The 24304-nt window shown below is 31.4% G+C and overlaps 2 protein-coding genes across 2 annotated transcripts; one reads left to right on the forward strand and one right to left on the reverse strand.

Moving 5' to 3' along the window:
* Positions 1-3232: 3232 nt before the first annotated feature.
* LOC136209010 (IQ domain-containing protein IQM3) lies at positions 3233-7595 on the forward strand. Its single transcript, XM_066000346.1, has 9 exons — positions 3233-3713; positions 3839-3947; positions 4082-4147; positions 4248-4336; positions 4591-4678; positions 4771-4917; positions 5000-5092; positions 5856-5957; positions 6928-7595. Exons 1-9 carry the CDS (start codon positions 3415-3417, stop codon positions 7429-7431), a joined length of 1497 nt encoding a protein of 498 aa, XP_065856418.1. The 5' UTR covers positions 3233-3414; the 3' UTR covers positions 7432-7595.
* Positions 7596-10450: 2855 nt separating this feature from the next.
* On the reverse strand, positions 10451-15641 carry LOC136208508 (histidine-containing phosphotransfer protein 5-like). Its single transcript, XM_065999420.1, has 6 exons — positions 15582-15641; positions 14707-14837; positions 14540-14608; positions 13478-13549; positions 13314-13386; positions 10451-10572 (listed from the first exon to the last, which is right to left on the reverse strand). Exons 1-6 carry the CDS (start codon positions 15639-15641, stop codon positions 10519-10521), a joined length of 459 nt encoding a protein of 152 aa, XP_065855492.1. The 3' UTR covers positions 10451-10518.
* Positions 15642-24304: the final 8663 nt, after the last annotated feature.

Consider the following 24304-nt stretch of genomic DNA (forward strand, 5'->3'; position numbering starts at 1 on the left):
TAACATGATCATAGTACATTTTGTTGGAAAATATTAATTAAAAAATATTATTATTTGAATCTCTTCAAATTCTTAAATGTTGAGCATAATGATTCTAATTAATAGAATTAATTTCACATATTAATCATAAAATGCTTTATTTTGTATTGAGTGGTTACAATTGCGATTTAATTCTATTTAACTAAAATTAATTTATGGACTTAATACTTCATTAAGAAAAAATAAAAATTTTAATTAATGGGCAAAAATATTTCCACTCTCCTCTTCATATGCTTATATTTTGATATTTTCTATTATTTTCGGAAAAAAAAACGAGAGGAAGATAGTTCTCTCCTAATTATCTTCTTTGTCCCTTCATTTTTGTTTTCTATTATTTTGTTTGTTTTTCTTGCTTACGAAATTCAAGAATATATAATTATTAGAAAATATTAATAAAGTCAAATAAGTGATATCTGCAAGCATGACTGATATTCTATACAGTGAAAGAATAAAGAACAAATTGATTGAATGTCTTGATGAGATATTACGAGATGAAAATAAGATAAATCATCACCTTAAGCTGATTGGATATATTGGGTTATTGTAGCAGAATGAATAATTGAATTCGAATACTTGGTAATTATGAAATTCCATCAAGCAAAATGATTATCATCAAGATGAATTTGTGACTAATTCGTATGAATTTTATTTTTTTATATGTAATACATTGAATTGATAAAGTTTCTTCATGTGCAACATTAGAAAAGTATTGATTGTAATAGTTTATAACATAATATATGATGTTGCTTCCATTTTAACATAGATTATAATTCTTTTGTATCGTAGATATAAGATTTAATTTTAATTGTAGTTTAATTCAATTTTTGTTTAACATAGATTGTAATTTTTTTGTATCGTAAATATAATATTTAATTTTAATTATAGTTTAATTCAATTTTGGGTTTTTCATTATATTCTAATATATTTCTTAATTAATCTCATATTGTATTATTATTGTTTCACAGAATTTCAGTTATAAAACAATATGAAAATGTATTAAAATTACTAAAAAGTACAAATCATTCAATTTTGTAAAAATAAATAAATCATTCACCTTTAATTTAAATTCTATAAAAAATTATTCAATTATTTTTAAAATTAATTTAATTTAATTTGAATTAGCAATAATATATATATATATATATATTAATTTCAAATATGTATAATATAAATTTTTTCCATACCATGATATATAATTACTTAAAAGTAAATATGTTAATTTATTTATTTATTTATCTAAATTATATAAAAGTTTCATATCTCGTGCAACGCACGGATTTTCGACTAGCAGCTTATAAGTTTAAAGGAACAGTTGAATTTTTAGAACAAGTTCATGGCTTTTGATGTATTAAGCCAATTATTTACCTCCAACTGGCCAAATTTTTAAAGGGATAAGGTGCAAAAAATACTTATAACATTTACAACAACGAACAATTTTATTTTTAACGTCTAAAATGATCCAATTGTATCCGTAACATTGACAGTTAAGAGCAATTTTACCCCGAACGTTGACAAATTGGGCCAATTTGAGAAATAATTCATCAAACTGTCTTCTCAATCATAAATTTTATCATCTATACTTTACATATGCATTATTTATCACTCATTAGTGTAACAAATCACAAAGATATGATTAAATGTGAAAACAAATTAAAAAACATATTTTCTTTTGTATGAGTTTAATTAGAAAAATTCAAATATTTCATCAAATTTATAAATACTAATCTCTAATTTTATTATTAAACCACTCAAAGAAAATAAAATCTATTTTTAGAATCAGTTGCTATGTAATTGGTGCAGAATAAAGAACAAAATACATGTGGTTTACAATAAAATGTGGAACTGACCAAACTTACCAATTTTATAGACAAAATTGCTTTTATCTACTAATGTTAGGTCTAAAATTATAAGTTAAGATAAATTATTAATGACTGTAATTTTATTTTTACAGTTTATCTCAAATTTTAAGTGAACTGCTATATACCGCAAATGTTATACTTTCCACCGCATCCTTTTGACATTTATGTCCTCCTCACAATTTCAAACCAATAACAAAAAACTCTCAAATCCTCTTTAGTTTTTTTAGCTTTTCAAAAAACCCGACCTAAAACGACATGCCGCCAAAGGAAGGAAGGGAAAAAGGCTTCATGAATGTTCCGGTAAGTTTTTTTTTGAAAAATATGTCTGAAATCACAGGTTCCGCCTCCGAAATCGGAGACGAAACCCGTTGTTTTTTGCCTAAACGGAATCCCGATGCCGTTGCCACCACGGACGGAACGGACGAACTGTCTGTTCCACCGTGGTGGCAACGGCATCAGCCAGGTGGAAAGCATGGCGCACTCGTTCCACGACGCATAACGGAGCGTGTTGCCCGTTTGGCCGTTAGGCCAAACGATTCGGGCCTTGTATAGGCTAAACGGACAGGCTGTTCCGGTAAAAAGAAAAAAAAACGGACCAGATTAGGCCTAAACGGGCAGTCGGCCCGTTCCACCGTCGGTTGGAATGGGCAGGTCACTCTGCCCGTCCCACGGCGGAACAAGCGCCCGTTCCGCAGGTGGAACGGGCGGTGCGCGCTGCTCGTTCCGCTAGTGCCACTCGCTTCGCAGGGGAACGAGCGGCGCATACCGCTCGTCCGTAGGCTGAACGGGTAGTTCATCCGTTCGGCCTGCGGACGAGCGGCATGCGCCACCCGTTGAGGCTTAATCTATAAAAAAAATCAAAATTTTAAAAACGAATTTTTAATTTAAATTTATATCGTAAGATTATCTCGTGTTCGAAATCATGATCTTCGAAAATGCTCGGATCCATTTTCGTCAAATTCGAGTTTTTAGGGTTGGAAGAGAAAGAGAGAAAAAAAATTGAGTTTTTAAAAAAAATAAATAAGAAGGACATAAATATAAAAAGGGTTAAAAAGGGTGCGATGGATGAAAAAAAATTACTTATAAAACAATACCTAATTTTAAATCTGAGGGTGATTGGGATATTTAAGTATTTTTTGCCGTACTGTATCACGTGTAAAAAACTCGGTCGAAACAAAAACTGGGAATGCCAAACCAAACGGATTAAAAATCCAACCACCGACCGCGAAACAAGAAGTGTGTGCCCACGCGCCGCTTTAACAAAATAAAAAAAAGTAAAAAAAAAAAAAAAAAATCTCGCGGCAAACACAAAATAGAAATAGAAAACCGCTATATATTTCTGGAAGTTGCATATTCCATTTACAGCTACTGAAACTCTCCTTCTTTCCACTCTTCTTCACCGGAATCTCATATTTTTTCCATTTCGAGCTCTGCCGTGCGTCATCTTCATTCTCTTTCCTTGGAAATCCACCTACACTTGACTCCTCCATCCCCGTCTTCTTCCATTTCCACTTATATGGAGGTCGAAACCCATGCTTTATCTCCTTTCTCTCTCCATCTCCAAAAAATGGGCGTTTCTCGCGATTTCCGGCGCGCTTCTTCGCCGGAGGATTCTTCGGAGTCCGACGGTCTTCGCTCTCCTGTAGCCGGCGATATTCAATGCCAGGGTTTTGTAATGCCGACGATGAATGAAGTTGAACCGTCGTCGGGAGGCGCGTCGTCTCAGAGTGCGGCGGTGAAACTGCAGAAGGTGTATCGGAGTTATCGAACACGGCGTAGGTTAGCGGACTCTGCTGTTGTGGCGGAAGAACTCTGGTATGTTAAATAAATGCGTGTTATGTAATTCGCGTAACGGCTTTTGTTTGTTTGTTTAATTATTTATTCGTTCATGTCTTTTTCTGATTAAAGTGTAATTAGTGGTTTAATTGTGGATTTTTTAGGTGGCAAGCCATAGATTATGCTAGATTGAACCATAGTACAATTTCGTTCTTCAATTTACCACAAACTGCAGCTTCACGGTGGAATCGTGTTAGCCTGAACGCTTCCAAGGTCTGCTGATTTATTTATTTTTTAATTCTGTTAACTTTAAGTTTTTAGTTTAGTTTTGATTTTGATCAGTCTTTTGAATATTATAATGAATATAAAATTGGCAAAATTGTGAACGGTTGAACTAATTTTGGCAGGTAGGCAAGGGATTATCTAAAGACGCCAAGGCTCAAAAATTGGCTTTTCAGCATTGGATTGAAGCTGTAATTACCTTTTCACTCCAATTTTTATTTTACTTTTGCAGTTGTTTTTGGATTTAACTCGAATATTGTGTTTGAATCTGATTTTTTGGGGGTTCTGTAGATTGATCCAAGGCATCGATATGGGCATAGCTTGCATGTGTATTATGAAGAGTGGTGCAGGACAAATTCTGGTCAACCATTTTTTTACTGGTAAGACTGCTTTACAACTTAAGATCTTCTAATTCTATGGTGGAAAAATTAGCTATTTAAAGCCACACAATCTAGTGAGACCATAATTATTGTACAGATTCCCACCTAGATGTGATAAAATCTTCAATCTGTTGGTTGTTGATTTTTCTGGCTAGTTGATTCATTTTTATCTCAACTCATAATGATGCTTAATTATGACTTATTATAGTTGTGAGTGGTTAGTAAGCATTTTTTTTCACCGATGATCTCTGCAGGTTAGACATTGGAGATGGCAAAGAGCTTGACCTTGAAGATTGTCCACGATCAGAGCTTCGTCAACAGTGCATCAAGTATCTAGGACCTGTATGTGTGCTTAATTGCTTTTTAGCTTGAATTTCACACCTGTTTTCTATGAGATTGTTGAACCTAGTTCCTAACATCATGCTTTTTATCAGCAAGAAAGAGAAAATTATGAATATATAGTGGAAGGCGGCAAAATTGTGCATAAACAAACTGGGAATCTTCTTGACACTGGAAATGGAGTAAAAGGAACCAAGTGGATATTTGTTATGAGCACCACAAAGAAGCTGTATATTGGTCAGGTAAAAGGCCGATTGTACAGTTCTTTCTGAAATTAATTGCTTCTTTAATCCAGCAAATCTGATTCATGTCAATGTCTTTCAGAAAAAGAAAGGACATTTTCACCATTCGAGCTTCTTGGCTGGCGGTGCTACGTTAGCTGCTGGAAGACTAACGTCCGAGAATGGAATTCTTAAGGTATGGTTTTCGCCTTTTCGGGCACGATCAAGAATAGAGTTACTAGTGTACTGTGGTATTGGAATTACTACAGAGTACATCCGCGACTATTGTATGGCATAAATTAGTAAATGTATATTTGGCTTGTTTTCGCACTCTTGAGAACATTTAGAGTTATGTGAGGTTAGGTTAGGTTACCAAAGTGTTTGTTTCCTTTGAATTTATGCATATCTATCCCCCTTTAGGAACTTGCACAGCAGCCTCTGTTTATCTGTCTGAGTTAGCATATTCATGGAACGAGCATTAACATTCTCCTAATATTTTCATCACGTACAAGTGCTTCTATATTCAGTGACGGATCCAAGGGGGGCAGAAAACGCTATGGAAACTGTGTACGTAGCTTTAATTTTTCCTGCAAAAGCAACCAAAAATATCAATTGAGCATCCATAGATCACTAGAGAGCACCCCCAAACACCCCTGTCAATGATTCCTAGGTCCGTCCTTGTCTATACTGACATGTACACGTGCATTGGAAAAGAAATCCAAGTTTCATATAAAAAACATGAATTTATGTTCGTTTTTAGATTCATAGGAGTGACATAAGTTGCATTCTTTTCTGTAAAGTGAAGTGTTTAATTAGTTAGGGAATCAGATTTTTTCACTGCAAAGTATCTGGATGTTTATCTTACTTTTGGTCCATGCACATGTGCTTTTGCTGGCTATTTGAATTGAAGTGTTGGTCATTGTTCTGACATGTGGATTCTGATAATTTTAATTTTGCAGTCCATTTCTCCATACAGTGGGCATTATAGACCAACAGAAGATATTTTTGACAGCTTCTTATCCCTCCTTAAAAATAATGGTGTGAATCTTGATGAGATCCAGGTAATTTAAACTTATCCGATCTAGATATATGATTCAGAAGCATCAAGCATCAGGGGAAAATCTGTCTAGTGGAATTCCTAGTAGTCCACTCCTTTATAGATCTTTACACATCATGAAACCTCACTTGGGCTTGCTTTATGGGCTTTACTTTATCTTCTTGTTGTCTTCCGATTTGTGTCCTGAGTGTTAATAGAAAATTAGAAATGCAAATGTTGACAATTTCTAATAACTATGCTACATCTAAACGGATACTACTAATGACTGAGATTCACTAACAGAGATCCTTTGGGCGCTCTTTGGTGATCTATGGGTGCTCAGTTGATAATTTTTTGGGTGCTTTTGCATAAAAATTAAAGCTCTGTATACAACTTTCATGGAGTTCTCTGTCGACCAGTGAGTGCTCAAGCTCCCTTGACCCTCATTGGATCCGTCTTTGGATACGATGGAAACGATATTTGTAGAAAATACGGGAAATAAAATTGTAGGTGAAACATGTAAATAATAAAATAAAATTTAAATATGGTAGTGGATAGGACGGAGTGGAGGGAGAGAATTTATGTCGCTGACACGACTTGATTTCACGGTTTCGTATGACGATTCATGTTAGCCGACCCCGAATCATTTCGGGACTAAGGCTTTGTTGTTGTTGTTGTTATATATATATATATATATATATATATATATATACAACAACAACAACAACAACAACAACAAAGCCTTAGTCCCGAAATGATTCGGGGTCGGCTAACATGAACCATCATATATACATTAAAAAAATACATACTAGTCGTAGAGATCATTTCATTTTGAAAGTTAGTAGAAAATATTAGAAATGATGAGTTTCTAATTTTTCAATTACGGAAACGTGATTCGAGTAGTTCCGCACAAGTTTCAGTAACATGAAACACTTTAATCTAAGTTCCTATGCAACATAGCGTAATAATAATGCATATCTGCCTCTTGTTTTCAGATAAACAAGGCCAGTGAAGATTCTGATGTCTACAGTGAAAGCAAATTCAATTCAAGTGCAAAGATAATTGCAGCCTTAAGCAAGCCAGAGCCTCCTAAGTTCGAAACTCCCGACAACAAAAACGAGGACTCCAACCCCGAACCACACGAATCAACGCAAACCGAATCAAAAGTCGAATACAAAAGGACTATATCCGGCGGTCTACAGAACCCGAGAACAGAAGTGCCAAAGAAGGCTCTCCTGCAAAGAATCAGTTCCAAAAAGGCAGTAAAATCATACCAATTGGGGCATAATCTCTCACTCAAGTGGTCAACAGGCGCCGGACCGAGAATCGGGTGTGTGGCGGACTACCCGGTAGAGCTTAGAATGCAAGCTCTGGAGTTTGTTAACCTATCTCCAAGAAGTCCACCCACTCCATCTTATTACAGGCGGATGGGTGGTCTTTCATCACCTAAAACAGATGCTGCTGCTAATGGTGATGAGACCTCTAATAATCATACCTAATTTTTCTCTCTTTATTGCAATTTATTAGTTTAGTGGATACTTAAGTGAATGTAAATAGATAGTGTGCGTGTCCTATTTGTCACTTGTGAAATGACAAGGGCATTTTCTTTAATAATTGCTAATTTTGTTATCAATCCCATTATAATTCAACTGTATTCGCTTTTCATAGTTTTCACAAGTCAAAATAAGAGTCATGTTTGGTTTAGTTTTTGGTAGATATACAAAAGAGTAAGGGTAAATTATACTCATGGCCACTGAACTTTATCAATTTTAACATTGTGGCCAGTGTGCTTCAATTTTAATAGTATGATCATTGAATTTTACACTTTTTAACATCCCCATTCACTCAAAATGAAAATATTCAAGAATTAAAATTGTTCAGAACGACATTTAACATGAAATTGCATTTTTTATTTTCCAAAATCACCCATTTGGGAGCTTTCTCTTTCTAAAAATTCACTGTCTCTTCCCTAACCAAACAATACCTAAATAATCTCAAAACGAAAATTTTCAAGAATTAAAGTTCATTTTCGAATTTTTTATTTTGAGGCCTCCAACGGTCCTTTTGAGGCGTTGAGTGGCATCGGTATTAAAGTGTAAAGTTCAGTCGCAATACTGTTAAGAACTTAAATTCAGTGATCACAATGTTAAAATGGGTAAAGTTTAGTGGCATGGGTGTAATTTTCCCAAAAGAGTAATGTTTAGTTTAGTTGTTGACAAGAGAAATTCTACTATATAGTCTCGGTCCATTGGATCTTGTCAATAAAAACGTAATAATTGTATATTTTCTTTCCTTGCATATAATTAAGATTATTGTTGGTAGATATTAAGGTTAAACACTAAAATTGGGTTCTTTGGGAGATGGTAACGGTTGAGAAATAATTTCATGGAATGGGTGAAAACAATCCGCATTATGGTGGTGGGACCACCCTAATAGGTTTAGGTATCAAAGTTCTTTTTTAATAAGATTCGTTACGACAGTCCTACCATTATAATGGTTTAGCTCTTTTCAAAGAATTATTTCTCAACCAGTAACAGAAATAACTCCATTGTACAATTTGTATAACTCTGTTTTGGGATTTAACTCTAGATATTAATTATTTTTCTTTCTATAAGGGTTGTAAATGAGCCGAGCCGTTTATGAGTGATTCGGTGTTTGGTTTGATAAAAACTAGATCGTGTTTGATTCGATTTATAAACGAATCGAGCTTGTGTTTAAACTCGGCTTGAAAGTTCGTGAGCAGACTCGATTATAGGTTTATGAACAAGCTCATGAGCAAGCTCGGTTACAATGTTCATGAACACGCTCGTGCCGCAAGTTTGATTATAAATTTTTTAATTAGTAATATCTTTATAAATTGGAAAATATAAAACACATAGTTTTGTAGATTTTAAAACTATGTAACTTTGTGTTGAAAAAATCAAATCAATATAATTAATGAGTTGTTTGTAAAGTTTATAAACTGAATTAACGAACTGTTGGAGGATTGTTTAGTGTTTTATTTCAAACTGCAGGAAATATAGCATTTGGTTAAGTTTATACAATAGTAACATTTACGCTTTAATTTAATGTTTATTTCTATTTCTGCGATATTATTATAGAAACTATAAGGTTTTACTTTATTCAATAAATAATTATTTAGATTATTTTTTTTATTAATTTATTAATTTGTGTATTATAATTTTTATTTTTATAATTTATTTGTTAATTAATTTAAAACATATTTATTTTAGATATTTGGATAAATAATTCAGGGTTAAGGTGCAAAAATACCCCTAACATTTTGGGTCAAGAGCAATTTTATCCCTAACGTCTGAAATGGTGCAATTTTACCCCTAACGTTGGAAGCCAAGAACAATTTTACCCCTAACGTTAATAAATTGGGTCAATTTGAGAAATAATTCATCAAATTGTCTTATCGGTCATGAATCTTATCATATACTCACACATGCATCATTTAATCATTAACAAATCACAAACATATATTGGAGTGTGAAAAAAATAAAAAAAAAATATACTGTTTTTTGTACGAATTAGGCAAAAAAATTCAAAAAATTCACCGATTTTATAAATATTATATCTCTAATTCTATTATTAAATTGCAAAAAAACATGAAATCATTTTTTTAGAACGAATTGATATGCAATTTGTGCAAAATAAAAACAAAAATGACTGTGTTTTTAATAGTGATTGAAATTGACCCAAATTATCAACGGTAGGGTAAAACTGCTCCTGGCTACAAACGTAAGGGGTAAAATTGCATCATTTTAGACGTTAGGGGTAAAATTGCTCCTGATCCAAAACGTTAGGGGTATTTTTGCACTTTAACCCAATAATTTATTAGTCCCTACATTTTTGCCTAACATATTATTTAGTTCTCATATTTTAATAATATATTGTTTAGTTCTTAATTTTTGTTCTATTCAATTGTTTAGTCATTCACATATTTGAATTATTAAGAGATTATTGATTGAACAAAAACTAAAGACTAAACAATGTATTATTAGACTAAACAATGTGTTAGGTAAAATATAGCGACTAATAAATTATTTACTCTAAACATTTTACATAACAGTAACAAATAATCATAATTTTATTAAACACTAATAATCAATCAGCTAACTGTAATAATAATTATTACTCTCTCCATTCTCAAATAAGTGTCGTTATAGAGTTTTTCACACAAATTAAGAAACACAATTAATATGCACTTAAATTAATACATTTACATGGATTAACTAAATAAAAATTCTCTCTCCTAAAATGGTTGGAGAAAAAACTTTGAAAGCTTAAAAAACACATAAATCAAGACAAAATTTAAATGCTTAGACCAAAAAAATATACTAAATTTTATTGGAAAACGAAAACGACACTTAAAAAAGAACAAAAACAATTATCTAAAACAACACTTATTTGAGAATAGAGGGAGTATTATTAGTCAACAGCGGAACCAAACTGAAATTTTGTAAAAAAACAAAACTCTAACCGCTTAAGATGGTTGTTATAAAATAAACATCCGCAGGTAGAAGAAAAATAAAAATATATATTGATGATGAGGATGAGGATCTATCGGTATGACAGTTCAACTATATGTCTGGTTGCTGTTTGTTTGTTTGAATAGCTAAGATTCTCTTCTCTAGCTGAAACACCATAAATAAATAATTAATTAAATCAAATATTATATTTTTGGGTTAAGGTGCAAAAATACTCCTAACGTTTTGGGTCAGGAGCAATTTTACCCCTAACGTCTAAAATGGTACAATTTTACCCCTAACGTTTGTAGCCAAGAGCAATTTTACCCCTAACGTTGATAAATTGAGTCAATTGCAGAAATAATTCATCAAACTGTCTTCTCGGTCATGAATCTTATCATCTACACTTCACACATGCGTCATTTTATCAGTAACAAATCATAAACATATGTTGGGATGTGAAAAAATAATAAAAAAATAAAAAAATATACTGTCTTTGGTACGAATTAGAAAAAAAAAATTCAAAAAGTTCACCGAATTTATAAATATTAATTTTCAATTCTATTATTAAATTATAAAAAACATGAAATCTTTTTTTTAAATGAATTGATATGCAATTGGTGCAAAATAATGAATAAAAATATCTGTGTTTTATAATAGTGTCTAAAATTGATCCAAATTACTAACGTTAGGGGCAAAATTGCACTATTTTAGACGTTAGGGGTAAAATTGCTTCTGACCCAAAACGTTAGGGGTATTTTTGCACCTTAACCCTATATTTTTTTATGAGATAATTGACTGCAAAAATCATCATATCATAAATAGAAAGATAATAAATTTCACCGACACCATTATATTTTTAAATAAATCCATTAAATAAATAGAAATAAAATAAAACGATAATACCATAAAAGTTTACTTCTTAATATTAAATTTATCCAATTTTGCATTTGATTTCCTGATCGACTGATAATAATAATAATAATAATAATAATTATCAGAATGGATGATACATCAACAACACCTTTTCGCGTGGATTATTTTTTTTAGGGTAAATAATTATAAAGTTTCTGCGTTTTTACTTAATACACTAGTTAGTCCCTCTGTTTTTAGAAATAATTATATAGTCCCTTAGTTTTTAGTTCATCAACTCCTTAGTCCTTATGTTTGAGTCAATGGTCAAACTATACCAAATAATTTTTAAAATACCAAAATTACCCTTTATTCTATATTTTAATAATAAAACATCTATTTTTCCTATTTTATGTTTTTTTTCTCATTTTTTCCTACATAGTCTCTACAATATTTCTTTTCCTATATAATCTCTACAATATTGAGTAATTAATTTATTAAATTTTATATAATTATAGAAATTTAATTTAGTAGCCTAAATTTTATTAACTAAAAAAATGAATGAAAAATATTTCAAAAATTATCAAAATAAGAGCAAAACTATATAAATTGTAAAAAGTAATCTTTATTTATCTCTAATAAATTTTATAAATGAAAAAAAATATGATTTTTTAAAATTTTTATTAATATTTAATTCTAGTTTAAAGATATTATATTAAAAAAATAAAAATTTAAGAGAATAAAAATACATTTTTAATGATTAGTATATGGAATTACATAAATTTCGGTATATATATACTTCATAAATTTTATTAAATCTATTTCGATTAAATTTGAAATTAAAAAATAAGTTTTTTTTATGTAAATAACTAGGGGCAATTTGGACTTTCATCTATAAAAACACATGGAAGGACTAAAGAGTTGATTAAAATAAAACTTAAGGACCTTATAATAATAGGATGGACCTACTAGTATGTTAAGCAAAAACATAAGGACTTTATAATTATTTACCTTTTTTTTTAAATGACATGTCACAAAACCTAATCTGGTTAAACTGATCCAACCTGAGTTGTTTGGGTCATTTTTTTTAACATAAAAGTGTTGGGTTGGGTTTGGTGACGAGACATTTCTTTTTCGTTTTTAATCTACATGAAAAATTTGTCAACGTATCTATTCTGGTGACTGTTATTGTCTGAATCCGATCAAAATGGCTACATAAGAAATTAAATACAAAATTGGATGAGTTTGATGATTAAAAATAAATTTTATATTATTAACGTTCTATTATTGCTCCTCTAAAATTTCAAAGGTTTCAACTTGTCTAATGCATTCAATAACCTCTATTTCTTAATAGAATTTGTTGGAAACAGGGAATGAGAAACATGTTTCGCCACGTGTCAAAATAAACAAATACTTAGAAACTTTTGAAAGTTCATAAAAACAATTGAAATTTTAGGGTTATTGAATGCAATTAAACAAGAATATAAGACTATTAAATGCAATTAGATAAAAACATAAAGTTATTTGGAACTTTTAAGTTCGAGAGACAATTAAAATTTTACGCAATAGAGAATAACATATGTATTAAACATTGACTCTGTTTGGTAAATAGTTTTTTTAGAGTAAAATTAGAGGTTTAAGCCACTTTACTCAAACCTCTAATAGTGGTGTTTGGTAAAGAAAGATTTGAAAGAGCTTATTGGATTAAAAAAAACTAATTTTAGAAAAACTGGTTTAAGAACTTTTTCAATTAGCTTATTGCTCCATCTATTTTAAAAGATATTTTTTTATCCCTAATTACTACATTTTAACCTCAAACAAAGATTTAATCATATCTTTATTTGTCATTTTACACAAACAACTATTAGCAATCAGATAAAATTTACCAAACAAGTTTATACAAACAATTAGTAAAATCAACTAATCAAATCAACTAACAGTTGTTTGCCATTATTAAATTCAAATATCCATGCTTGGATTCATTAATTTATAATAACATTAAAAAATAATTAAGATACTAAAGAGGTCAATCTATGATTAGATGAAAATTAATTTACCTGAATCAAAGTGTGAAGTTTGCCTTCCAGAATACGATATTCATGTATGATTTTATTCAAAGACTGTAAACATCTGCAATAATAAATTAAATTAATATATCAAAAATCATTTTATTGATTTAATTATAACTAAGAAAATTAATTTTTAATTAACCATTACGTACCCTTGTTTATCTTTTACATCAAAGACCTGTTGAAGCTCTGTACAAGCAACTTTCAATCTCCTTGCACCAATGCTGACATGTCAAAAATATTTAATTCAATTCTATGTTATCATCGGTATAGATAGAAGTGCGGCTGTTTGGAGATAATTATTGTTAATTGATAGGTAAAGAGATAATTAACAATAAGTATCTCCAACAAATCTAATAGTTATCCGTTAGCATCTGATGATAGATAAAGAGATAATTAACAATAATTATCTCCAACATCTAGGTCCCAGAGCTAAAAAGGACATATTATTATTATATATATGAAAAATAAAATTATTATAAATATAATTATAATACTAATTCAGTCTTAGAAATGATCAAATAATATGATATTTTAGCCTTAAAATGAGTTTAAATTTCTATTTTCAACTTTTAAGTACATTTTTTTTTTATTAAGAACCACTTATCTCTTATTTCGTTTAGGACCTATAAAATGTCAGAACCATCCCCGTAAGGTACGATGTGGTTAATTAACTCATTGAACTTGTATTTAATTACAAAATTCAACTTAATTAATATATGATAGCCGATATATTTTTCTAAGTTTGTTCAAAACGACTCAATCTTACTTTTGTAGTCTAACAGTGATGTTCACCTGGACCCTGAATGACCAGAAATGTCATTCACCGTTAGATTAAAGCTTATTAAAATCATAAGTTGGAGATTCAAAGCATCATAATGTTTAGATTTAATAAGCCTAGATCTAACAGTGAATGATTAAATTCATTTGGTTATTCAAAATCCAGGTGAACGCTACTATGTAATCTAAATCTAGACTAATTTTGAGAAGTTTTACATTGGTACGTAAAAATTAGTGACAACTCAAATGATAACACATATATGTACACACAAAATTGAGCCAGTTCGAGTTAGCAAAGAAAACAAAATTTACACACGCATATGTAAAATTGACCGTAACAGACTAATCTTGTATTAACCACGGCTCAATATAATAATAAAAAATTAAGAAAAAGATACATAATATATTAATAAAGAAAATAGAGTTAATTATACCATGAACTACTTCCTTTGAGCTGATGAACAGAAGGTTCTAATACGGAAAACTCCACATCTGGTGCGTTACTGAAAATTAATTAAGATGCAATTATCATATTATTAATATTAAATTTGTTACATAAAAGTTAAATAATGTAGCAAATTAATTAATGTCACGTACTTACAATTGTTTATTTAATTTTATTATAACCTTTCTCGCATCGAGGCAGAACGAATTGATCACTTGTGCTGTAAAATTCGGATTGGTTTCATCTTGCAAGGATCGAACTTGAGTAAATTGTTCATCCAATATATTCTACATATTAACAAAATATATCATTTAAATTAAAAAATAAAAACAAAATTCATTTTATTTTTATATATAAATAATAAGGGTAAATATATATATTTGTCCATTTTCACCTATATATCTCTGTATCAAATAAACAATTTAATATATTTTTATATTTTTCAAATAACACCGAAAATCCCCTAATCTAACAGACTCATGATGATACTAAGGGCATGTTTGGCTACTTGCGGTTTGCTGGTTCCTACTCCTGTTTGATGTTTGTCTTTGTAAAAAAGCTACTTTTCAGTTGTAAAAGGCAAACAGTAGATGTTCAACCAAATACCTCAAACTCTGTCTTTTAAAGTGAAAATGCAAACAGAATGTGAAAAGTAGGTAACCAAACACCCCCCTAACAACGCAACACATCTACCTCACATGTCATCTCAACTAAAAAATATTACGATCTTCTAGCAACGAAATTTTATTCAACTGAATTTTACATGCCGGTCTCTCCAAACTTGTCTAAAAAAGACCATACCGATAGAATTACCACGAAAATCGTCCCCTAATAAAATTTCAGATTTACTAATTTAATCATCCCCTATTGTTAATTGGTGTTGTATTAATAGTGTGATAACTAGACTAACGTAATTATGCCAAATAAACTAACCGTTCAAATAACAGCATATTTGACCGTTTATTTGATATAGAAACATAAAACGGAGAATATATCCTATATATTAACCCAAATAAAAATTATATACATACCTCATCAAACATGGAATGTAAAAGGTTGTTGAATTCTGCTTGAAGAGAAGATAATGCCATTGAAAAGCTCAAGCAAGATGAAGATGAAGGAGTCTTTATAAATTGTTTTCTTAATTTTTCTAGAAAAAGAAAAATTGAAAATCTAAGAAAGGAGAAACATTTAATTTGGCATTTTGTGTTTGCTTTTGATCATAAAATCTAATTACATATCTTTTTTTTCCTTCTTCAATCAATTTTCTTCTCCCTTTTGGTCTTCAACTTTAAATTTATATATCAATCATATGATACAAAATAATAAAATAATAAATAATAGATATACTTTAAAGCATGTGTTTTAATTGATAAATTATAAAGAAGTTAATGAAGTGATTGATATTCTACTACATCTTTGTTATATGATAATCAAGTTCAAAATTTAAATTCTTTTAAAAAGAAAAAAAAGTTTCAAATTTAAGTCTTTTAACATAAATAAATACTTATCTATTCTTGTTAAATCATATAAAATCAACTATTATATCGATTTTGATATATACATAAGTTTCAAATATTTATATAAAAAGTAGTAAGTTGTTTCAAAAAAAAAGTTTATATATATTTCATCATTTATCCTTTAGTATGTTTCGTTTTCCTTTATAAATTGTAGTATTATTTTCTAGAGAAAAATACAAATAAGTCATGTGATTTCATTTTATTTTATTTTGCAAAAAATGATAGTACACGATTAGTATTAAAAAAAAGGATGATAACTCGTGAAAAAACAAACCTTGATCGGAGCACTTTTCCGTAAGGTGTCGTTGGGATCGACCGTGGACACTCTGATGCAAAAATCAGTAGTATTTCTGAGAATAAATTATAAGCACAAAAGTAGAGAATCAGTAAGTGTACATTTGATCACAGGAAGCTGTGTATTTATATAGGTTTTTGTAACCTTCAACATTAATGGAGAAGCATGTGAAGAGTCATGTCATTACTCATCTTTAATTGCCATCAATTCTCCATTAATCCTAGTATTTATCCTTGAATATATCAGAGTTTGAGTATTTGAACAGTCGCGTCTTTATTCCCCTTAATGGTTATTAACTATCGTTTAATTGTATTTATTCTCATTCATTGATGGTTATAAAGGCGCATTTTGATATTCTTAAAACCGTCGAGGCGTATGTACGCTCTCCTTGAGAATAATGGCGGGTCTCCATTACTCGCTCTCATCGGGCGTATCCTGTTATGGCGTGTCTCGTCATGTGAATCCTGATATCTTTCGAAATGATATTAGATGTCATCCCTTTTAATTTCCGAAGCTCATTAGGGTTTCGAATTTCGAGTGTCTACAGTCAATGAGGAGAGGTCCAGTATTCCGTAGGCACCTTATTTACCTAAATATCAGGTTCGTCTTGCCAATAATACAAGGCTTTACATGACCTTTATGATAATCCAGGTCAGACAGTAATCTCGTGTGTAACCTTTGAGAACCTATAGTGATCTCTTAGTAATCTCTTGCTATAAGATATCAAGTCTAGCAAGAGGCACAGTTAAGTCACCCATATCCGTTGCTCAGACCTTTTTTTGATCTTTAGTGAACCGATAAGATCGAGTGAGCAATTACAATTGCCTCATTCGAGTGTGGCCACACGCTTCCTAGTCCGACTAATCAAGTGGCCAGTGATAACTAATCTCTATAAGATATTCATTAATCCCTCGCTTCGCTTATGGTTTCTAAGCATGGTGTATAGTGCATCCAACTGAATTCATACCTGACACCCTGTTAGGCGATCAATCAAAATACAATGCAAACCATCTAGGCACCATAGTGAAATTGGTCTAAGGATTCAACTTAGAGGTTCCTTTTGGTTCACAGAATAGGGGGAATAAAATAGTTATTCCTAGAGAATCTTTATTCCACCATTTGGTTCAATTTTTTGCTATTCCATGGAATTTGTATTCCACAATTGGTGGAATAGGAATTCCTAAATTTAACCTAGGAATAATTATTTCATCACTCATATTTTCTTTGATTCCCAAATTAACCATATCATATCTATTGATAATTTGTTCCACATTTCACGCAAAAAACGGTAAAAAACGGAAAAAACATGAAAAACGAAAAATTTGGAAAACTTGAACAACGGTAAAAATGAGAAAATGTGAAAAATTAGAAAACATGAAAAACGCAAAAAAAAAAATGAAAACAGTTAAAACATGTAAACAATAAAAATGTGAAATGTGAAAAAGGTAAAAATTTAGAAAAGTGAAACATGAAAAATGTGAATGGCTACAGTAAAAATTATGTTAACTGATTTTTTTTTACGTTTTAACCGTTTTTCATGTTTGTATCGTTTTTCACGTTTTTTTAGTTTTATTATTTTTCACGCTTTTTCTTCAATAATATATATCAAATATTTGAATAATTTATGTTAATAATTAAAATTTGAAAATAAATAGAAAATTACACTTGAGGATAAAGTTATCTTTTGAACAACAACATTAGATATTCCATACAATCTTATTCCATCAACCAAACATATGAATATTTATTTCTAAAGAATAACTATTCTATTCTCTCCTATTCTATTCCTTGGAAAACCCTATTCTATTCCATTTTGTGAACCAAACGGCACCAGAGTGTTACATGAGAACCACTTATGACTATCATAACCATGTGGTTTTCTCATGGATCAATCTAAAGCTTGTTGTTTCATAAACCCCAATGCCCTGATTTGACATCCAATGTTTGTAACTAGTGAAACACCATTACAGTCAAAGTACATACTAGTCTTTAGTCAGTTATTATTCCCACGATATTAACAAACCATCGATATTCAGATTAGTATCTTGTTGTCTCACAAGTTCACTTAACCAGGTCATCAACCCGCCAAACGTGGGAAGATCACTAATCTTGGATACTCTGTTAATTAGTTTGCACAAGTAAACCGATTTAACATATTATTGCCATATAGTTAATAGTTTTGTTAGATATAACATCTCGGGACTAAGGCATACTCCAACACGGCATCCATACTTTAGTTTCCACGCTTCTCAACTCCCTTCGGATGAGCTCCGCCATTGACCTTTTCTTTTTGATCTTGTGACTATCTTCTCTATTAGAGGATGTTTTTTATGTCTTGTTTACCGATCCTTGTAGGATCTTGGCACAATCGTTTTATTTCCTCCGTGACTCACTCCATAGAGCCAGACCTGGAAGAGCTCTTTGTCATATTCCTCCTGCTACACTGAGACTTGGATTCACTTGAGGACCTTCAATTTTTGTGTCACGTCCGTGACTAAATTTCTAGAATTTCTAGAATTTATATTAATATATATTATAATTATTGGGTGTGTTGGTTTTTAAAGCTGATAGTTTCTTACTGAGATTTTTGTCTCACGTTTTTAAATGTTTTAATGTTTTTAGGTGAGAAAGTACAGGCGTTTAGGCGGGGTTTCGAAGTTGGCTGCTTATTGTGAGAATTATGGTTAGAACTTTGGTAGTTCAATTGTAATATAATGGCGTTGGATAATTTGGAGACTCTTAAGTAATGATTATGATCTTTCTATTTCACGCCCGATGCCGATTGAGGTCGTCTAGGGTCGGGTGTGACAGTTTGGTATCAGAGCTCTAGGTTAAATTCTTCGGACCTAAGGTTGAAGTTTAGAGTTACGAAGAGATATATTTAAATAATTGTTACTGTGATGTCGATATGGATATATGATGAAGTTAATGGAAATAACTTCGCAATCTTGAAAATAGTTTCGGAAGGAAATTAAGATAGATTAGAGAATATGAATTTCGAGGACGAAATTTCTTAAGGTGTGGAGAATTGTCACGTCCGTGACTAAATTTCTAGAATTTATATTAATATATATTATAATTATTGGGTGTGTGAAGTTAATTTGGTACTATAGGAAAAGTTTGGAGTTAATTTGAGGGTTTTATATGTAAATTAAAAGTTAGGATAATTTTTAAAAGATTATAGAAAGATGGAGGATCAAACATGATATTTGCCAATATTTTGCTCAAATGTTCTAGAGGATATCACATTGAAATATTCGATAATCATCATCAATGGTATTTCATATATACATATATGTTTTTGGTTTCAATATATATCTATATTGAACAAAATGAATTTGATGATTTACTACGAATTGTTTTGGAATTGAGAAATCAGTTGCGGTTATTATTGTTATTATTTTGGATTGAAGTCCAAATATGATTTTTATGATACAAAAGGGCTAATTGTAGCCAAATGATTTATGATTATGAAATAGTTTGGAATTTGATTGTGAAAGGAAATTTGAGCACGTTATGATTTTATGATTTTATATCCATCGAGAGTTATCCGGATCGGTGATTTTATATTTGAAGACCATGTTCAGTGAGGGACATGGCCTGTGTACACAGTCTGAAGACCTATTGGGTATGGCAGCGAAGTGTTGGGTAAGACCATATGGGATAGGCAATGTTAAGAGACGTCTCGACTATATATGTGGTTATGGATTGATACTTAAGGAGAGAAACTCGAGGATGGATACAATGTTTTAAGTTCATTTGGATTATGTTTTCGGTTATTATTGATTTTGATATAAGGTTTTACGTTTGATTAAATACGAGTTGGTTTGATAAAACACTTATTTGATTACAATATTTTATACGGTTTTGAACTCAAGAATGGATACAAGATTATATATATTTTTGGTTTTTGGTTTAATCCTTTGACTATATTATGAATTTAAGTTTTGAGTGGTTTTGATTAAATCCCCTTATAAATGTATATATGTAGCTATGTTAAGTAAAGTTGGTTTTTAAAGCTGATAGTTTCTTACTGAGATTTTTGTCTCACGTTTTTAAATGTTTTAATGTTTTTAGGTGAGAAAGTACAGGCGTTTAGGCGGGGTTTCGAAGTTGACTGCTTATTGTGAGAATTATGGTTAGAACTTTGGTAGTTCAATTGTAATATAATGGCGTTGGATAATTTGGAGACTCTTAAGTAAAGATTATGATCTTTCTATTTCATGCCCGATGCCGATTGAGGTCGTCTAGGGTCGGGTGTGACATTTTGTGCTTGCAAAGCTCGAAAGTCTTGCATGCCCTTTTCTATGTGATAATGATTTGGACCTTTCCACATCATTTAGTGATAGACGAGGGGAAGTAATCTTCCTTCTAGCTGCTCTCTCTGATGGAGGAGAAGAAGAGATTGCTTCGATGCCTACAATGATTTTGTTGCTTGTTGCGAGTCCTTCCTCATTCATCCTACCTATCGTACTCTTGAGATATATTCTCCTTTTGAAGACAGTTGTGAATCGTATGTTGCTTAGTGGAGCAGGCGTCAGAGTCTTGTTGTTTGCCAACTGAATGGCCTCTTGTGTCGTGGTTAGCTTTTCCTGTAGCTAGTCCATTGTAGTTTCTTGCTCGCTAATGGCTTGTTTCACAGTGCTTATGGTATAAAGGAGTTGTTTGGTATATGGTCAATGGATTTCCTATTAGAAGGTTCAATGGATCCCAAGCACTCGTCAATACATCGGTCAATGTGTAGGGTTATTTGAAGAAACGTCAACGGGTTACCGTTGGCGAGGAAGGGATTTTTTGGTTGTTGTAAGGATGTTGGATCAAACCTATTTTCTTGATGATCAATGGCTGCTTGGTTGATTCGATCCACGTTCACTGCACTAATTTGATACAAGAGAATCCATGCGAAAGACTTTGTCATCGGATGTGGGCTCTCTAGTGACTGAAGTAAGACAAAAAGATGATCAGCGTAGGGGCGTTGACTGACGATCCCACTTTGATACCAAAACTAGCAAAATATATGACAGAGTACAAAGCAATTGAGAGTAAATACAATAGATGTGTGTATGTATCTTGACTTGTAAAGTCGTGTTCTATTTGTAGACAACTCAGGGGTAAACACATCAATCGATCTTGGAAACTTTCCTTAGCTTCCACAGAGGATGGGTGTCCATTCCTGAGTGTTGGCTGTATTTTAGATAGTTATAGCATCTCCAATGCAAGCACCCTTCAAAGTTGCCAAAACATAACACATCATCTCAAAATATATTATTTTATTTTATCTCTCATCCGTAAAACCCATTTTACAACTTAAAAAAAAACTCCAATGATAAGCAACTCTAAAAATTGTCATTATGGTTCCACAAATCATTATTTTATATATAATTTATTTTAATTATAAAATTGCTATAAAATTTCACCAATAGTAGGTAACTAAATCATTTTTTATATTAAAAAAGAAAAAGTAAGGGTGCCAAAGGGGTGTAAAAAATTGGCAACATTACCATAATCGTTTAAGCAATCTTTGTTACTCTAATGCAAGACACTCTTTCAAGCACTCTTCACCTCATCAATCACCTTGTATTCGAGATGCTCTTAGTAATAAATATACCTGAATAGAGATTCCCTAATCTCCTGCTTGTTTGGAGGGTCCTGATCCGGGAAGAATTCACAGGACATCCAATTGATCCACGTGTTTCAAGGAATGAGTATTCATATCTAGTTTAATCCATCTGGATGTCCCTGTAGATTTAAAATGAAGAAATATACATTCAGATATCTTTTAGATTATACATATATCAATATTTAAAAGTGGATTACAACTTTATTTAGTTTTCATGCCCTTTGATGAAAGAATATATTATTAAAGAGTATTATTTTCAAAAAATTACTATTTTAACTAAATTAATTATTTAATTAGGGGACGTAGTATCTAAAGGATGGTCCCTCACCCATCTAATCTAAAAGATTAATGAAACTTATTTAAAGCATGGTTATATACTCTTTAATGATATATATCAAAATAGAGAGATTAGACCTTTGTAGGACGGATATTTACCGAGTTTTTCGATAGGAGAAAAGGAACCATAATCTTATATTATTAAGGTCATGTTTTTTTGTTATTTGATTTCAGTATCAATTAGTTCAGTTTAGTTCAGTAGCATTTAATTCAGTAATCAGTTCAGTTTAATAATTTATCATTACTTATTATAATTATAATTATTTTTTATAATTATTTTTTATTTTTATTATTATTAATAATATTATTAGAACCATTGTTATTATAAGCCTTTTATTTTAATTATTACCATTTTTAAAAGATTATATTATTATTTCATTTCAGTGCAGTTCAGTTTTTCAGTTAAAAAGAACAGAACCTAATTCTAATTATGTAATCTCATGTCAAATTAATTTTCAAAATTTTCAAAAAGAATGTGATAGTTAAACAAAGGCTTAAAGTACTTTTTGGCCCTTGACCTATTATTTGGTCATATTTGGTCCATGACCTATCAAATTAGATAAAATTCAACCCATATTGAATGGAAAATTAAGTTTGTTGGAAAATTAACAGCAGTCACCAATACAAAAACGACATATGACACATAAATAAACTTAATTTTCAACTGGAGATGGCAACAGTAACTATTTTACACAGTAAAAAAATCCTAAAAACTTTTTCTAGTGTTCCGATAGAGTGAAAATTAATTTTATTTATTTATCATGTGTCATTTTTGTATTGATTACTGCTGTTAATTTTCCAACAGAGTTAATTTTTCATTCAATATGGGTTGGATTTTATCTAATTTGATAGGTTAGGGGCCAAATATGACCAAATAATAGATCAGGGGCTAAATGCACAAATTTTAGATAAATCAGGGACCAAAAAGTGCTTTAAACCTTAAACAAATTAGAGCAACCTTTAGAAAGTTGAAAGAGTGGGAAAATTAAAAGGATAAAGATTCAAATTTGTTCCCAAAAAAAACTGAGAGGTTTAAATTTATCTTCGAATATACGAAATTGCTTTCATTTCGATACAACAAATAGTGCCAGGCCGGGGATCAGCACTCCTCTTCAAACTTTCTCACAGAAACTCTGTTCGTAAAACTAAAACCAAAAGGTGAGGATGTAATGAAGCTCGACTAATAGGAGATGGTTAGGGCTTCCTTCGCTAGGAAATAGGACTATTCTACCGCTACTGACTGACTGGACTTACATCCATGGAGGGGAGAATAAAGAAGCAAGAATCCGAGCCAAAGCTGAAGGGCCTTGGCTCATCAATGAACATTGTTATACCACCCACGTGCTATCGGTTCTAGAATAAAGTAAAGAATTCCCAGGCAAGTAAGCCAACAAGCAAATAAGCATGCGTTAAACCCTGGAGTCTTTCGTTCTAGTGCATCAGTTGGGGAAGAATAGAATATATATATAGAAAAAAAGGCTAGTTGGATCAATCCCAGACCTAGGAGTGTAGCATTTTGGCTTGAAAACTGCTTTGACTTACTTCAAAGATAGGGAACTCGCCTGGCCGACATAGAGGAAGAAAGCCTATTGAAGCAAGATCTGACTTTTAAAGCTTCCTTCGGATCAATATCAATCTTGAGCCGCTTAATGAGGACGGCATGAGTAAGTTTATGTGTAGGGAGGGCCTTCCAGGTTGGCTCAAACCCCAAACCTTGATATAAAGGTAGGGTTGAGCTTCCCAAGCTCTATGCTGTTGGGGAACTCTGCAAGGGTCTTACCACCTTCTTTATTTACAATTTTTGAGTCTTTGGAGTACTTTGGGATTATATTCCGCGCCGAGGATTTGTGCTTGTGGGCTAGGGTGAATATTGCAGACCAGCGGATCTGGTGGTCGACAATCGTTCGGACTTGGTAAAGGTTGTCGCGGCACCTGTAGTAGGACAGAGGACTTATCGCGGGAATGCCGCTGCTGAATATCACA

This window comes from Euphorbia lathyris, chromosome 10 (assembly GCF_963576675.1).
Source record: "Euphorbia lathyris chromosome 10, ddEupLath1.1, whole genome shotgun sequence".
Classification (NCBI taxonomy): Eukaryota; Viridiplantae; Streptophyta; class Magnoliopsida; order Malpighiales; family Euphorbiaceae; genus Euphorbia; species Euphorbia lathyris.